The sequence below is a fragment of the Taudactylus pleione genome, unplaced genomic scaffold, assembly GCF_031769625.1.
Source record: "Taudactylus pleione unplaced genomic scaffold, aTauple2 ptg000556l, whole genome shotgun sequence".
NCBI lineage: Eukaryota > Metazoa > Chordata > Amphibia > Anura > Myobatrachidae > Taudactylus > Taudactylus pleione.
Window position 1 is genome coordinate 19,196,703 of NW_028284958.1, and position 19,279 is coordinate 19,215,981.

The 19,279-nt window shown below is 42.4% G+C and overlaps 1 protein-coding gene across 1 annotated transcript in view; it reads right to left on the reverse strand.

Moving 5' to 3' along the window:
* CHSY1 (chondroitin sulfate synthase 1) overlaps positions 1-19,279 on the reverse strand; it is a 53,964-nt gene that overhangs the window by 31,792 nt on the left and 2,893 nt on the right. The window contains exon 2 of the mRNA XM_088452868.1: positions 16,839-17,334. Within this exon, the coding sequence (XP_088308994.1) occupies positions 16,839-17,334 (496 nt within the window). The remainder of the gene's footprint in view (positions 1-16,838; positions 17,335-19,279) is intronic.

Sequence of the window (19,279 nt, forward strand, 5' to 3'; positions counted from 1 at the left end):
ATTAAGGAAACCTGCCAGATTAAAAGGTGGTTACACACCTATACAATCGTTGTGTCGTTCTTTCAATGTTGAAAGAGTGCGTATGCACCTTCGATTATGTTTTGTCAGAAGGAAACTGGTCAAATCGAAGGATCGCATTTTATGTGCAGTGTAATATTCATCTGATTCGACTGGGCCAGATTGGAGCAGAAGTGCAATGTGTACGCACCTCCCACCGATCTTGCGATTCTACACCGGCACAATGCACCACCTTTGTGGGTGGTACAATCTTACAATGTTTTGTCAGTCGGATCAAAGGTCGCAAGTATGATTGTATAGGTGTGTACAGGCGCATCGTCACTGATCGGGACATCAGATCGGAAGTAAAGTCAATCAAAACATCGCATCAAAAGAGTGACGAAAAGTTGTGTACCCAGCTTTTATGGTGGGTACACGCCATACAGATATCTGCAAATAATGGTCATACACGCTGAACGGCCATCTGTGTCTGGCAGCGAGTCCCGGTGGCTAGGGGGCGTGTCCCAACCCCTTCCCTGCAGCTACCGCCGCGTGTGTGTACGGGCAGTCTGCACAATTGGCGATGGACAGAGAGGTCTGCAGACCTATCTGTCCATCGGCTGTGCAGCACAGCCAATGCGATATGTCAGTGAACGACGACATTCACCGGCATATCGCGGGTACACAATGGCAGGGCAGCAGATATATTGGCCGATCTATTGATCGTCCAATATATCTGTCAGTGTGTACCCAAGCTTTATGGTGCATACACACGATCAGATTTTTTCTTCAGATATGGACGATAACGATTTAAAAATCGTTCAGTCGTTCATATCTGAAGGAAAATCGTTCATATCTGACATGCCTGAACGATGGACGATCAACGATGCGCGTTCCCGTTTGTCAGATAACGATATCTGACATCTGATGTGTTTGCAGTCAGACTTGGACGATTCCATTCATTTTAATGCAGTCAAAAATCGTTCAAATCGTTCAAATCTTTGGTCAAATCGTCCAAATCGTTCAAATCGTTTAATCGTTCAGTCGTTCATCTGACAAATCTGACAAGTCTGACAAATCTGACCGTGTGTACGCTCCATTAGTCTCATCACACTGAAAGGATTTCTAAAACAAGCAGTACTAAACTCATTACCATTATATTGGTTTGCAAAGCTTGATTACAACCTGCTATAGTTTATTAACCAGATAACAAGGAGTGGTGGTGACATTCCAGAAGATAATGTGCACAGGGCTGCTCTGATAGAACAGAGAAGTAACCGACACATTATGGCTGCATCTAACCCTGAACTGATTGATTTATCAGAGGTATACATGGACACATTTTACGAGAGACTATTAAAGCACACAAGATCGCATATTCCCATATGAACAAGGCTTAGCCCATCCCATATCAACAAGGAGCCAGCACTAACATCAGAAAGTTTATGGTACAAAAAGAAAAGAAAAAGATCTTGTTGCCAGTTGGTACTCTAAAGACAACATGTAACTGTTCAATGCAGGGGGGTTGGCATTTTCTACACAACTTCTATTTTTTGAATGGAGTGTATCCAAAAGCATGGCAAACAAATCAGAGGGACAGCATTTTTGAAAAGGAAAAGGGCATTTACGGATTAGGAGCATGGCTCTTTAATATCCTATGGGAATCTATGGGCAAGCATGAGCATGGTTTTGACATTTGCAAATCACTACTACAACGCTAGAAAACCAAATCCCCCAAATGACAAACCAGAGCCAAAAAAATTATATATTAATATATATACATTTTTTTTTTTTTTTTTATATCCATCCGTCAGCAAGTTTTCATATTCCCTCATTAAAAAGGTTTTAGGCTGGGCTGCGAGCAACGAATGCACCGCTGTGTTCTTCACCTATCAGACGTGAATCTTCGTCCTCTTAGGGCTAATGATTTGCAACATAATCCACTGCCACTCGTCTATGCAAAAGAATCCGTTCATGTGCACGCTCAATGTTCTCATCGGCCGTGGACGGGCTTCCGGCTCCTTCTTCATGGCTGACTTGTGTGAACTGCTCTATCCATCCATACACAGAGACAAAACACTTTCTCCATACTGTGCACAAAGTCTTCGATTAATATCGGCACCAGACACACCTCAGACCACAAAAAAAACACGAATCACTGCACGCTGCTCTTTTGTGCAAATCACAAGTGGGGCAGCCATTTTTTCTTGCAGTGCAGTCACAAATGAATTGACCCAACACGTTCAACCTTGCACAGCAGTGACCGGGGAGACAGCGACCTAGTACGGAAAGCATTGATAAGACAGTGTGGCCAACAGAAGTTTTAATATAATTGGAGTGCAGATAGATAGGTGGAGGAAAAAGAAAAAGTATGTATCTATTTCATAGTTGTGCTTTGGGGCATTTATAGCTGACAGTTTTGTCCATTTTACAAAACAAATCGACAGGTTGCTTAGCCCAGATGTGGCCTTCCTTTGACTTAAAACGCCCACGTCTATTGCTTTGTGGCACACAGCAGTCTACTAATCTGGTGCCGAACACACGACATTGTACACCTCTCATCCTTTATATAAACACGGACATGGGTCTAGAATACACTGCACAAAACACATGTACCAGCAGAGTAGAACAGATTAATTTAGACTTTTGTATCAGGACTATCAGCAATAAGTTTTGTTGCCCCTTAAACCCTGCCTCATGATGGGTGCTGCTGGTGCGACATGAAAATAAGGTACTTGCAATCTTTAATTTGTGCAATGCTGCATTCTGCAAGGTTAGATCAACTAAAATGCCACAATGCTAACACTGACACCTGTAAAAACCACTTCCACTTTAAAGCTCAGTGAGCGGCTCATTGCTGTGGGGGGGGAACCCATACCACTTTAAGGCAGATGTTTTGCACAACAAATATAGCCCAAGCGTCTAGCGCACAAGCCTGAAACACCTTTCAAAACAGAAACTTAGCTCATTCCGCAATAAAAGAATATGAAACACAAAACCAACACTGCTAAACTTCAGAAACGTATCGCACAATCTTGGGGTGTACAATTTCTCTTTGATTTGTTTCTTCAGACTGCCATTACAGATTATTAATTCTGCAGATTTTCTAGTGTCATGTGAGCACCATAGCAACCACGGTCAGAAGACACATGATGTAGTGAGCAGCAAGACTTTAAAACACGTTGCTACTTGTAAAGTAGTAAAATATATTCTGCGAGACTATGTAAAATCTCTTAAAACTGTAAGCAACTTACAAAAGTAACTGTATTGGCTAGCTTAGGTACATATACAAAACTGAACACCGAAGGAACGCCAAAAGCTAGCATTCTCAACTAAAACACCGGTAATACAGTGTTGTAATTACTCTGGGGGCGATATGAACCTAAAAATAGAAGTCTTATATAAAGTGTTAGAACTGGAAAATTACTACATATATAGAGAATATAAAATGGGTGCTGGTTTTCAGATTTAAAAGTGTGCAGTTAATATGCAGTGCCAATACCCCAACAGGCTGACCATAGTACAGAACTACAGGAGCCACGTAGAGGGGTAATTGTACAGTGACAAGTTTGATCAAGATAGCCATATAAACAGACACCTCACATACGGTCAAAAGACCATTCCCTGTAGGAGTAGCTAAAAGTTAGAACTTCTACAGAGACAGCAGGGGAAATCTATAGTACACAAGTGTAGCTATAGTGATGGGACTTATTTTGTTCCTGGAGAATTTACTGCATGCTCAGCCGGTAACATAGGTACACTATAAATAAACACAGCGCTAATGCGATATGCATTTGGTCACTGTATCTCCTACAAAAATACACAGAACCTTAGAAGCACCCAATGAGTGTTTTACAATGGAAGTTGTCAATTCAGCCATCGTCCCACCCATTGTAAAGGAACAACAGACAGCATTGTGTGTAAAGTACAGTGTATACAATAATATTACTCAAATGATTCTTAAAATAAAAAATAAAAAAGTGTCATCGCCCTCCGAAAAAAGTAACAATGGATGTATGAGATGTAAGTGGAGTTAGTGGCGAGCATACACATATGCAGGGGCTCCTATTGCATAGGGTGCGTGATCAGCTTTTCATGCAGAATGACAATATTTTGCTTTAGTAAGAAGGTTCCTGAGGATCGTCTGCATCGCGCAGCAACAAGAATACACTTCCTGAATAAAAGAGAATCCTTTAAGTCAGTCCTGAAGATGACAATATGTCTTTTACTTCAAGTTAAATGGAAGCGGAAGGTGTTTTTTTTTTTTTTTTAGGTTTTGTGACTGAGTCATTGTGCAGAAAATGCTTCTGTAACCGATCACTTATCACAAGATAACTTGGATTCAATATCCTCTCCTAGGGAGAGCGCAGCAGCTAGCGCTGGGCAGGGGGCTGGCAATAGGTCTGAACAATGTGTGCTTTGTAAATGCATGGGGAGGGCTTTATTCGCCCCCTTCCCAAACCATATCCTGAGTGATATCCTCTTACAGCTGAAGTAGAGACTCTGGGGCTGAATGACTCTTATTAACGGACACTGGTTTAACAGTTTCAGGCACAGACTGCTCGCTACCCCATAGGTGCAGTCCGAGAGCAGAGTGGCAGAGGAATACTATGGGTTAAGTAGTTAGCCACATATTGAATGGCAACTCCCATTGTAGTTTTATCACAATATAAATGTACTGCCATTGTATAGTATGTCCCAATCTCCATTTAGCACTCAACAGCCCTAACATCTATAATAAAGTAAAACTTACAAAAGGGGAAATTGTACTACACAAATGCAGTCAGCAAGTGACAGTGTAAGCATTAATTCCAATGACTGCTTGTGTGCAGCAATCAGCACTAAGTGCCCCTCATTACTGGCAGATTAAAGTACATTTTATTGCAGCATAAACTAATTATAGGGCAGTGCAATTGACGATTGGAAACTTTGGCATTGCAACTGGTTAAGATCAAATCAGAATGGAGTGTGTCGGCTTTCAGTCAAATTCTGCAGACACCAATTATATCCACACTAATACTCAGACGTTGGGTAGGTTTCTCTCTTAAAATCTTCATTGCATACAAAAGATAAGTAGATAAGAAAAGTACTGGATTTATAGTGCAAGACAGTCACATGGTTTTGTGTTCAAATCCTAGAACACTCTCTCTTCCTGATATAGAAGAATATGATGGATGACTAAAGCCTTGGGAAGGGGGCTGGGGGGGCACACCACAGAACAGAATGGCAAGCCTCCAACACAGAGGGGAATAAACGCTGTTATTCATAGCTCACCTTGTTCCACACTTGTGTGCGAGACTTGAGTCAGCAAGTGGTAAATCAAATGCAAACATTCTAACACTACTCTTCCAGTCTTGCTCCCTTAACCTCTCCATTGTGCACATTCTTGTCAAGCCGTACTTACGAGAAGAAGAATTAGCAAATAGCTAAAGGATAGAACAAAAGGGTTGCAGGCACGGTGCCCCGACAAAAATCACTGTATTCTTTCAGTTTATTATGAACGAGAGGACACAAGACCTTACTGACTATTCCCATTTTTCTAGCATGGGGAAAGAGGAAAGAGCGAGTGTGACGCTGTAGTAACATCCCAGCACAATGGCCACTTAGAGATGGTGCAGAGATAATGAACCTGCTACACTTCTAACCTGCTCTTCATTTCAATAAGAAAAACTGCTCAAAATTCCAATTTGAAGCTTTAAAACCTAAAAACATATTAGCAATAACGTAATGCTGAAGCGTAGAATGTTGGGGCAGGGAAAAAGTAGTGGACAAGGAAGAAAAAAAAAAAAAAAAAGGCATGATCATTGAGGGGTCTATTTACTAAGCAGTGTTAAGAGCCAGAGTGAAAAGTGATAAGGTGCCAGCCAATCAGCTCCCAGCTGTCATTTTTCAAACACAGCCTGTCAGATGACAATTGGGAGCTGATTGGCTGGCACCTTATCACTTTTCACTCTGTCTCCTAACACTGCTTAGTAAATAGGCCCCTAAGGCTGGGTACACACGTAAAGATTCTGTCCAACCACCCAACTAGTTGATTGATTGGAATGAAAATCTAATAATGTATGGGAGTAAGTGATCAGCAATTTGCTCCTAAATGCCAGAAAACAGATGAAAATGGTAATTGAGACAAGTTTGAACAAATTGTTTGTTTAGATCAAACATTTAACAAAGAACAGTTTTTGTCCATTTTCCGGCGTTTGGGAGCAAATTGCTGATTGTCATTTGCTTTCATACCTTACCAAATTTTCATCCCAACCAATCACCTAGTTGGCTGGTTGGACAGATAAGCTGCATACACAGTTTGCCATCAGGTAAGACATTACAAGAATGCAGTGCTGTACTTTCTGCAGGACACGCGCCTTATTATAGGTGTCATTTAAATTTTACCGAAGACTTCAGAACGTAAGACTGCAGCCCATCACGCTCTGCCCATCTGAACTTGACCTCATTTGATTTCTCGCATTCTCCAGTTATCCATATGGCCATAAAATGCAGCCGCAAGCCTCTCAGGTCTGTACGGCTTTCAGCAAGATAGAGACAGGATTCTTTCACTTGGACCACAGATATTAATAGCAAGCACAGCTAATTATCTAAAAATAAACAATAAAACAAACACCTTGTGGAGTCCTACTAATAAAATACATGTATAAGGGCATAGAAATGATCCACACAGCACATGTCACCACCAGTTACATGTGTGCGGTCATGTGGTGCAACTTGGAGGAAAATAATGGACAGCTGTGGGTTCCAGCACACGGTTTCTTGCATTGCGTATGACAGAAGTCAACTCCAAATGGAATCTCAGGAAGCCAGGACTGACAAGAGATGTTGAAACCCTCTCTAGCGACAGGACATTAGTTCAGATACTTTATTGGAACATAAAATTATACCGTTAGGACTGTACATAACCAGATCAAAAGGATTGTTATGTAAAGTCCTGCTGGCAGTGTAGCTGCATATCAAGTCGACTTATATGGCAACCAGCTGCTGTTGGGTCAATAGAGAGCTCAAAAAGGTCAAGGAGTTTCTAATAAAAAGGCACACAAGAACAGGAAACCTATCCATTAGAAAGATTCACACAAAAAAAAAAGTGTGTGTATAATATATATATATATATATCACACATTACTGCCAGTTTCAATAATATTGAAGCCCTGTGCACATAAGGTGCCTACACAAGTCTTCTGCAACAGCTAGGTGCTCCTCAGTCTCTGGAAGGGCCTGCACACAAATAATGCCGCTACCCTTATTCACACAGGAAAGATCATCATATCTCCTTTCACAGCTATGGCTGGGTACACACGGTACGATCTACACAACCAACGAGATCGACAAACTATTTCCCTTGAACTTTTTTTGTAGATCAGGATAAACTATATTGGGTGTACACACTGAAAGATATGATGGATATTTCAGTGAAATCATCCTGCCACATCTCAACATGCAAATCGTGATGAAATCGTCCAAGGCGGCCTGCATGTACGGACAACCATAGATATGGTTATCATCCATGCGGGAACGCGCATAGTCGGTTGTTCGCTGCATAAAAATTAACGATTTATCGTTGAACGATCTAGTTATTCACATCGTTCATAAAAATCGTACAGTGTGTACACACCTTAAGATTTATTCCCAATGCCCGTGATCAGATCCCTTTAAGTGTAATAAAAACACCTCTGGCATTTGAAGATGTCATTAGAGGGAAGAGGATACCATATAGTAGCAAATTGCAAAATAGTCAAATGTTTTTAAGTCAATATAACATCAAGGGGGAAAGTCAAATGTTTTCACTGGCAGTGCCGGGTGCCAAACGGAGCAATTAAATTGTAGCTCCGTTTGGGAGCAAAAAGCTGCCAGTGCCGGCATTTCTGCTCAGAAATGTGCGATAAATCCCGGTTTTGGGTGCCCTAAACTGGACTTTAGACTGGCTTTGCTGTTACACACCCCTAAACCCGGTCTAATGAATTAAAATAGGTTCTTCCACGGCCACTTTTCTATGCCATCCCATATCTACACAACAAATGGTTCCAAACACTATTGCAATATGTATGTATGTATGATCTTCAGACCATTTACAAATTAGATTATGTAAAAACATTGACAAAAAGATACAATGTTTATTTAATTGAGCAGAGAGCAAACCTCCCCGATGCCACTGCCCTAGTCTCAAGTCTAAAAGGCGTTCAAATTACCCTGTTCAACACTTAGGCGCACTTGCACACACTCAGACTGCTGTGGACAATAACTGTTGCACCCCAACTCTTTAAGCCTTAAGGAGTTAAAAAAAAAAAAAAAAAAAAAAAAACACGGTACTTTGAAAATTAAAAGGCAAATCAGGAGCAACAGAACTTAATCTGAAAAACTAGAGCCATTATTAGAAGACTAAGCAATATGTAAGAAAGTAAATATTAAAATAAGTTATTTTTTTTTTTTTTTTTTTTTTAACAAACCTAATAGCAGGGAAAGGAAAATCAAAAAAAAAAAAAAAAAGTGGGTCTACATTTACATACACTTTACTGATCGCTTGAGGGAGTTCAATGCTGCTAAAGCATACATATGTGCTCCTCCATCTCCGAGCAGCCATCTAGGGGATTAGCCCTATAATTCAAGGCAGTTTAATTAACTATGGATTAGTCTTGGTCTTGTTTTGTAAATTCTTGTTGCCAGAAGCTCAAATCATTTTTCTCTGAATTGGTGCTGGGGTGTTTGTGGGGGGTTGGGAGAGAGGCTGGGGGATGACCACGAGCTCCTATACCTACACGGACACTTAAAAGACCTTAAAATCCTGCCAATCCTCAGGAACAGATTTAACACACTCCGCTATGAAGCATTTTAATGCTTACACTGCATCACATTTTGCAATTCTTACAAGACCATCTAAAACCCAGAAGAGCACTAGGTCTCCTCTAATGTCTGCCTGCTAGTGGTGCAATGTTGAAGGGGGGAGCAATTGGTTTGCACAAAACATACATACAGCTGTGTCCTCATACACTATTGCTGCCGTTAAGTCAAACTGCCTCTTTCGGCGCGCCAGTTCCCAGGCTACTATGCTAGCGCCAAGCGTCTCATCTTGGACTGCACTGATAAATTTGATACGTGACACTTTTATATCTGTGTGCGACCGAGTCTAAATCTGTCTATGAAGTGCTACCATGCAGAGGCCGCAGCTCTTTGCCATGGCTAGCTCCGTTGCGTATACAGACTCAGTGGCACACAGATATGCAAGTGTCGCATATCAAATGAATGCGTGCAGTCTTGCGATGAGTCTTCGTCGCATTGCGACAAAGACGCATTATCGGGTGATAAAAGACACTTAGCACTAGCAGAGTCACACGGGACTTGAAAGTTCACCAGGCGTCTCTGGCAGCAAGACGTATTGAGGCTAGGTGTTATGGGGACACATTTGTAGCAGTAAAACTTCATCAAAACGTATTAGTTTGGCCAACAACGATTTAGTCCATCTCTCATTCAGGCCCTGTCTCCTTTGAAGGACCATCATTGTGCGATCCAAAGGGAATCCAGTGGAAACTCCCAGCACCACCTGATTTAATAGTCCTTTAGACATTGAAAATACCTGGGTTACAAATTAAGTGTATGGATCGTTGCGAGTGAGGTATCTATTGGAACTGATAAGATAAACAAGTTGAACATTAAAGAATAAAATCTCACCTTTATACAACTTCTAATTAGCACAACAAAAACTAGGCAGCAATACATAACCCCTATGTAATCTAGAAAAATGGGAATGATTATTTGTCAACTGCTGTTAATCCTCCTGTTCAGAAAGGATGATGTGGTATTGCTGCTGAAAGCTGTCGCTTCAAGATCACTTTACCAATTTCCATAGGGCACTGTACATAGGATTCTGTACAATCACCCAGACTGCTCAAACAAAACAATTCAGATTGCGATACGATATATAAAGCTCCTTGTTCACAGAATTGACCTGTGACTCACATTTTTGAGAGTTACTTTACCGTGCTCTGAAAAATACCACTTTAAAACACATTTTACAGATGCCTACAACTAAAAACAAGGGAATTGGCAGAAATCCCTTCTATCAAAATGTAATGCCAACAAAGCATCTTATACTCGTTATATTAAGGTTCCGGTGTTGCACTGCTTTACTTAATAACCACTAAATTAGCAGTCCTCATGTTTGTAAATGACAGGGATGTCAGAATTTAGGCAGATTAATCAAGAGTAAAGTAAATACCACCTATAAAAAGTACAGTTCCCTCTAGTCACTGAGCCAAAGTTACCAAGGTCACAGGAACAACAAAACAGACACACTAACATGACATGGTGACATAAGATAAGAAGAAGTGTGTACAGAATGTAAAGTGTACAAATACATCAGAACACGTTACTCCTATGCACAGCAAGGCAACCTAGAGCTCATCAGCTGTCTCGGGACTACAAGACCCAGCATGCCATATCACTATTTTGCAACATGCAACTTGAGTCAGTTTATAAATCTCTGCTCTTAGATACACAGCAGTAAAAAGGTAGATGACTGCCTCCCCAACACCGCTCTTCCACCCACCTTACCGCCTACTTCAGCTTACAGAGGGGAGTGTCCGCCGGGAACAACAGTTCCGTGCATTAGGGCCGAGGTGGCGTGCTGTCACAGACAGGACTAAAAAGGCTCCATTTGCAAGATGTATCCCCAGCAGGTCAATAAAGTGACCAAGCAGTTTCCCAAATCCTCTAGGCACTGACACACACACACAATGTTGGGCTTTTCATTGTATCCTATAGGAAAGGAAGAACAGGTTTTCTTCATAGTAACAAATATACAAAACATATATGCCTACACTAAAGCCAGATAAAGGGTTAATGCAGCAGCTTAATGCCTTGCAGAGATCCTTACACTGTACCTATCAATAAAGCCTCACCAACTGTTTATATCATCTACAGACACTTCCTCAGCCCCCATGCACACACTTAAAGGCTTTCACTCTCCAGAGTGTTAAGATGATAATCTCAACCTTACTAACAATATTTAGCCAGTGTTTTGCCAGGCTTCTGTAGATGGACACAAGACAGGTCCCCTCTGCAACACCAGGAGTTTGGATAAGCTGAAGCTTGCAGGATGTGTGAGTGCAGACAAGCAGCTTCGCAGGATAAGAGGTCAGACTGGATATAAGCTGGCCCTAATTCCTTTACTAAACTTGTGACCCTGAAGGTCACACCGAGAAGCAGGGGTGGACTGACCCATTCCACACATAGGAAACATGGCATTAGGCGACTTGTAAGAAGAAGCAGAGATCTGATCCAGTTTCTTCCTAGAGGGTTAATAGAGTTTTCTAATTACGCTCTGTGGCAGGATTTAGGTTCATCTTCAGGAGGCTAGCTTCCTAGGGAACATTGTGCAGCATTTCATTTCTCAAAAGCAGCTACTGATGAGTTAAAAGGAGAGTCCCTGACATTTAAGGATAGATACAGTTACATAAATTTGCACACACATTTCCAAGTGTGTGGTTCAGTCATCTCCCAAATCTTTAACCCATATTTCAAACTGTCAATTAAGAAAAACAAACCTTCATAGCCTTTTACCAACAGAGTGAGGCAGATTAGCCTTCTGTGACTTGATCCACATTGATGTGTAATCCTGTGTGCTCCTTATCCCCTATGATGCTGGTAAATGTGCCATGTGGCTTAAGAAGAGATACAAACTATAAAGTAGAGAGAAACCCTGCCAGGAAGTGAGCAGCAATGCAGGAAATACCCCGGGAGAAGTCAGATTTACCAGAAAGCAGAAACTTTAGATTAAATAATATTTTCATATGAAATAGGAAAAAGTTAAATATTGATCACTGGTAGATCAATAGGACATTTGCTGTACACCTCTCATGATACACAGAAGAACCTGACATTACAATGTAATGTGTGTATGTGAATAACAGCAGTCTCCCACACTCCACTGGAATGAGAAGCGGCTTTACGTATTAACATTTATATACGTAATACACTGAAAGAGTCTGATTATTGGCATTTACAAGACTGCAACAGCACTTCTACTCATCTATACAGAATGACAACCGTAACAGTAAAACAGTTGTGAGACAAGGGAACAAAACTCAAGTGATACCCCTTTCAGACATACCCATCCCGGGTATTTGGTAGAGACCCCTTTCACACTACAACGTCTACCCGGGAAATTCCCAGGTAGACCCCTTTCAGACAAGAGCAGGGTTTTTTAGATTACATGGCAACTGCTGGACACAAAGATGAGGTGGAGCTGATGTGAGTGGTGCCAGGCCCTGATCTCACTCACACACACACACACACACACACCACAATGTGCCCCCTGTGACTGGCATGCTGTGTATGTGGGGGTGCACATAATTTGAATCACTGCACAACATGTCCCCAAACTACCTGCCCTTGCAGCTTGCCCCCATCCCCAGGCCTCTGGCTGGGCTGCCCCTGGACACAAGTCTCCTGCCTGGCACTGATCACTGGCACATAGAAGAGCAGAGCAGCGGCCGAGGTGCCAGGGCCGGACAGGCCGGGTACAGGTGCACGAAGAGCAGTCGCCCACCCATATTAGCGGCAGCAGCAGCGTCCCACCCAGCCCTCCCCGCCTCTCACCTCTCCAGTGGCCGGGGCAGGCAGAACCCCCAGCGAGCCAGCATCTCACCCCATCAACCGATGCTATGCCCAGGAAATAGGGGCAGTAGTGGTGGTCCAGCGGGAGTGTGGATGGGTGGTGGCAGCGCTGAGCGTCCTATAGGACGCTCTGCGCTGCCAACTCAGAGCAGCAGCGCTGAGCGTCCTATAGGACGCTCTGCGCTGTCAACTCCATGTAAAAGCTGCTTGGTGCTGCCCGGGAGTAGTAAATTCCCGGGTAGAACCATTCAAGACAGACGCAGGGTAATTTCCCGGGAAAAACCCTGGTCGATTGCAGGGGCGGCAACCCGGGAACGTGTTCCCGGGTAGGTACCTTTCAGACAGACTTGGCTTCCCGGGAACTTGGCTGAGGCAGGCCAAATTCCCGGGAATCTCGAGATGTCTGAAAGGGGCATGAGTGAGGGATTTTTGGGATCCACATGAAGGCAACTGTATTCCGGTAAAGACTTGAAGCACTTTGAAACACAGTATCGTTCTATTGCTCTGAGCCATGCATTGTGACTAGGTCTATTTACTAAACCTTGGACGGAGAAAGTGTACAGAGATAAAGTACCAGCCAACCAGCTCCTGTAATTCTTCAAACAGTCTGTGACATGGCAATTAGGAGCCGATTGGTTGAGAACTTATATCCGTGCACCATCTCCATCCAAGGCTTAGTAAAGGGAACCCATGGTAACCAGTAACTGTTATATGTGACAGTAATGCCACGCCAGTAACAGTAACAGCAGTAGTTATTGTAAGCACCACTAGTTGTCAAAGTTCACTTTCCCACTAGCTTTAAATAATTAGATTGAACAAAAAGTAACTAGCGATCATTGCCCTCAGTTTGGAAACAGCACAGTGCTCTAATTAGCTGCCTGCAGCAATAAGTCTTTATCCTTATGAGAGGATTTGGTGGAACTCAGTGGAAAGGATGATCCATCTTCATATCTTATTCATTTCCTGTAGACCGGCCTGGAAACAGTCACAAGATATCAGTGTCTCAGCAGAGATAGGTGAGCCCTTAATGAGACAGGATTGTAATTTGCCCTAGCACTTAGTATTCTCATGACAAGCTCCTTCACTCAAGCTGAAGAGGGGGAGGGGGGCCCAATACCAAAGACAAAAAAATAAAACCAATATAAGCCACTTCAGCAAAATGGGAGACATTCATCAAGAAAAAAAAAAAAAAAAAAACTCTGCAAACTAGTGACGATAACTTGTCAAACACAAACAGGTACAATATATGGAGTAACAAATGCCATTCTTTAAGAGAAAAGACTGAAATGCAAGCCTAAAGCTGGGTACACACTGGAGCAAGGTTGCTCCGATTTGGCCAAATGTTGTATATTGTGCAGTGTATATGCACGACAAGCATGCTCCCGCTGTCGCATGAGACGTCATCAGGTTTGATGTGCTGCACATCAAATATGACAATATCACAACGTGCCATGCATGTTAATGAAGTTTGGAACGAGTAATCAGTCTTTCATTAATCACTGCAGTGTGTACCAGCAATCATTCCATGTCCAGGGTGTCCCTGGACATTGGCAAGTATGCCGGTCGCACAAGTGTGTACCCGGCATAACATCTTGGTACTTATTAAAAGGATAAACCAAAATAAAAGCAGGCTACGGATTGACCCATTAACCCATTATACAAGTCTGACACTGCCTGTGTTGCTGGTATGGAAACATCCACACAAGTCACGTTAAACTAATCGAACATAAAAGCTTTCTATTCAACCATGCATCTTATTTCAGCTAAAGGTCATCAAGATAGACAATACCAATAGAATTATTCTGTATTTTACTAACAATGATACAAGGTGAAAGGACCAAGACTACAACCAAACAAAATTCCAGGTACCTGGATAGTGTGTGCCATGAGAATTCTTCTGATAATATTCTTTTTGCATGTCTCCCTTCCTCAGTCTGTTCGCAATGATGCTGCATTTCAGATATTAGTGCGGCAGTTTACAATATAGGATTACTCTCAGAATGGTGAGCAGTAGCTGGGACCCACATTGTACCTAAGCCACAGGAATGTTTTTTCTTTTAAAACAAGAAAGTGGGTTAGCGGATAAGCTGGACAGAACCATCTCATCCCTGCTCCATTCTACAGCTATTCTGATCTGCATTTGTATGGGCTCGCTCCTTGCTGTATTAATGAATATAGTCATAAGTGGACTAAATAATGCAAAGCATAAAGCAGATTATTAATTGATATGACTGAGCATTCCTGGTTTTAATGGTGCGCATAAAGGATTTTGCATTACCATTGACGGAGGTTCTTCCCTCTAGCTGGGAGCCTCCATGAGAAGGCCAAATCAAACCCCAACCATCATGTATTATGCACCTGAACCACATACTATAGTGTTCACTCTAGCTCCGGCGGCAGGCAGGGTGCCGGAGCTAGAAAGCGCAAATTTGTATGCGCGGGCGAAAAGGGGGCGTGGCCATAAAAGGGGGCATGTCTATAAGACGCGTCCCCTTTTCATCATACTTGCGGGCGTGCCCAGCACTTAGGGACATGCCGGGCAGCCCCCAAGCGCTGCAAACAGGGAGAATAGATGCCGGGCGCATGCGCCCGGCGTCTATTCTCCGGCGGTGACCGGGTCACCGCACATTTCTCCACCCGCGGGACACTGCGTCCCGCGGGTGAAGACTGCACCCGCAGCCTGTGAGGGCAGGGTGCTTTTTGCCCTCCTTCAGGAGGGCAGGGTGCCGCACCCTGCTAAAACAGCCTAGTGGGAACGCTATACTATATACTTTCATAAAATACTTGATCTAGACTAAAAGTTGTTAAGATGCCTACCTTTTATAACAGTGGGCTCAGTGATAGCCCATGGTAAAATCCTACAACCTGACAAAAGGAGGGGAAAAAAACAAACAAACAAACAAACAAACACCAAAGACTGTTAGATGTCCCCCCCACATGAACTGCTATGGGGTCAATTTAATTGTTACAGGGTAATTTAGCATCAGGCTAAGTGTCTGGGAGCTATTCAATTATTGACCGTGACCAGCTCCCAAGCCTGCACTTAAGGAGAATTCCTGCTCACACCTCCTGAGGTGCGAGCAGAAATACACGTTAAGTAGGGTTTCGGGGCTGGGAGCGAGTGTCAGGCGCGTCATAACCGCTTCGCGCCCAGCACTTAGCACAGGAGAAGCTGCTTAAGGCGGCTAAACCCATGCATTCTTGCTTGAAAAAGTATCCGTTACTGGAATTGAATAGTTCTCGTTGCTTATAGACAGAAATTTAGCTCCTTGGCTAACGATTAAATGGCCCCCTAAGAGGTAAGTTTACCATGTCGCGGCTTGCTTTTTGGCATGATGGAGCCTGAAATATAAGTTGACAATATTAAAGGGCAAAACGCCATATATTTTGCTGCTTTTAATATGACAGTCAGTTAAAAAGCTCTGGTTCACTTGTCTGGCTTCCCTGAACTCCACTCAAGATGCCAAGTCTGGAATATCTTTTTTTTTTTTCTTTAACAATTTCTTCTAAAGGAGAGCTAGATGGTTGGCCAAATACACACACACACACACACACACACCTTTATAAAGGACTTCTATTAACCGCTTGAGCTCATATGAGATACCCGATGAAGACAGACCATGTGCTGAAATAGAAGTAGGATGAGGAAATGACATATCCCTAGTGGCTGGTCCATAAGCGGGCCAAGATTGTCAAAAAACGTGTGTGCAATTTTTAAAAATGATTGCCTCCAAATGATTCTATAGGCAGTACTTTGTCCACTACAGAATCTTTGGAGACTATGCTCACAGGTGGGATTGCATTAAAGCTGAGGTCAGTAGGGACCTGCATGTGAGATGCTGTCAAAAATTCCCCAGAGCGCATTTTATTCCCTCTTCAGAGTTGATAAATTAGATATCAGTAACAGAATAAAAATTGCCAAACTGATGCATACACATAATGCTACACATTTAGACCAATCACTTCAGGGTGTTTTTTTTTTCTTTTTTTTTTTTAAATTTAAACCATTAGTTTTTAATACTTTGCTCTCTTTTTTGTACAATTAACACATTCAGCTATTACACTACATGCCTTATATCTACCCCCCTTCAGACCCTTGTTGTGGCTTAGACATTCCCTTTTTCCCAGTTATTCTCATAAGAGTTCATAATTTAAATGGTATAGGTATTTTATATAGCTGCTCAAGAAGATTTAACTACATAAAATTAACTAAAGACGGGTCTTACCTCATACGACCATACACACTGCACCCCTGCGAACCTCCGGACACATCTGCCAATTTCCACATCCTCGTGGGTGGTGTACATCTGTTGTATGCACTCGCCGATGTGCGGCACCATCCTTCGCAGGACTTCTCTACTCATGATCACACCAGGGCCACCCATGCAAAAGTTTTCACCTGGTTCTAATGCCAGTTTACCCATCTCTTCTGTAGAGCCCAGGCCAGTCTGCCCTAAGAACAAAGGCTCACTGCTGTTGAGGCTGCGTAGGAAGCTCTCTAGACGGTCGCCTTTGATATAGACATCGTCATCTGCTCTCATGAACCACTCATACTGATCCAGGTAATGATCATGCATATATTTTAGCATCATAAAGGACTTCTTTTGGGGTGGGTAAGAATCATCTACACCTTGTAGCGCGATGATTGGAATTTGTATGGATGTGTCCGAGCCCTCGCTTGAGAAATATTCCACCTTTCCAGGAATGGAATGGGACCAAGTTCTGGAAGAGCAAGAAACAAAAATGCTTAGTCTAGGAACAAATGCATTTGAAGTTAAAAAAAAAAAAAAAAAAAAGTGTTAACTTATACAGGCCACATAACATCAAAATACCTAGAGAGATTAGCTTACAGAAGAGAATTTTAGAATTGCACTTGCATAGCTAGCATGTGCAATAGTGTCCCCAAGAATGATGGCCATCAATCAATACAAATATGTTTCATTTGCCATCACTATCCTGACCGATATCAAATAGGCTGCTCCAGGAATTGCGCAACCAAGAAGCTGTAACTTGTACTTTGTCAATTTCTATAGCACCAGAAAAAAAGCTGCAAGCGAATAAACTGAGCCTAACTGGACCGAGATAGACCCATTGCTCCATTATACATTTCCATATTTCCATGATCAAACAGAGACCAGAGTAGTGACTTGGCTTTTTGGCAATCATCCAGCAGACGTTGGTCATCTTGTTAAATGTAAAAAGTTAGAGTATATTAGAAATACATACTACTGTTAGAATTCCTGCCATCTAAATCACACATGTACAAAGATGCATTTGACGGTTCCCAGTTAGTCATCGTCTGTTTAGGTAAAGAAAATAGAAGGGAAGATCTAGCCTGTAGGTCAGAAGATTCATTCACTATATTTAGCACATTCCTCGGCAATTTTCACTGAAAGCTCTCAACCAATTCAGTCACAGTAGCCTGGAGGCAGATAACCAGTTCAGGAGTTATGTGGCCCTTTATCATGGGGAAGCTTGAAACACATAAAAGGCTTGCAGTTAGAGCGGTTGTAGAAGCAACATTCTTTGAATAAGAACATATATTTAAGACATTCTGTAAATAAAGAAAACTTCAGCATTTCATGTCAGTTTCAAGTGTGACGTGTTTCAGCTTAAATGCTGCACTGCCAAGTAAATCGGAGAAAATGGCGGCAGTGCACTAGCTGAGGAAAATGCAATTTAAATGGTGGAGGGGTACATGACTGGGAGGACCAATCAAATTGTGGCTCGGGCTGTTAGAGGAGCAGCAGGAAAAATGGCTCCATGCAGCAAGCTCTGGCTAGGAGGGCTAGATTAACAGGAGGTATTACATGGTTGAAGATTTATACTGGATGGAAACTGTCAGAACTGCAAAATTATGCTAGTGGGAGACACTATTAAGTGTACGCAACCCATTATGCGTTCACCTTATAGATATATTTATTATCACAACGTCCCTGACCCAGAATGGTCTCGATCCAGACATCGGAATCCCGGCAAGGAATTTAACATAGGTGCTGAAATACAGACGCCTATGTTAATCCGGACACCGGAAAGCCAGCCCGAAAGAAGGTAAGTCCTGGGCGCCCTTATCGCTAGAAGCGCAGGGGGGGGGGGGAGCTCATTAGGGTTAGGCACCCCTAGGGGGGGAAGGGTTAGGGAGCAGTAAGAGGGGGTTAGGTTTCTGCAACACCAGGGGGAGGTTAGGGTTAGGCACCACTAAGGGAGGTTTAGTGTTTTGCATCGAAAATAGGAAGTGACATCTATTATATAAGTATCTACAAGTAGTGACCATGCACAATGCAACCTGGCATGCAAGACAACTGAAGAGGGCCAGGATCAGTGACCAATTTATGTACCAATTAGTTCAGAGAAAAAAAAAAAAAAAAAAACTTATGACCTACAGTAACAAAGGATAATATGGACATTAACTTGTTCTATACCAGTTTACCTAATCAAAACACAACCCAATAGGCGTTTCATAGGAGAACAGCTGTAGAGCTCACAAAAAGTACCACAGTTGATCAGCTTAACATTAGTGTGGAATTAAACATCCATACAAGCAAGAATTAAAAAGAGCAGAACAACCGTGGGTAACTATAAAACTGGCTTCTGCTTTCCATCACCTATTTACATTGCAAAACTGTATAATAAAAAAAACAAAGTTCACACCCAGCAGCACAGATCA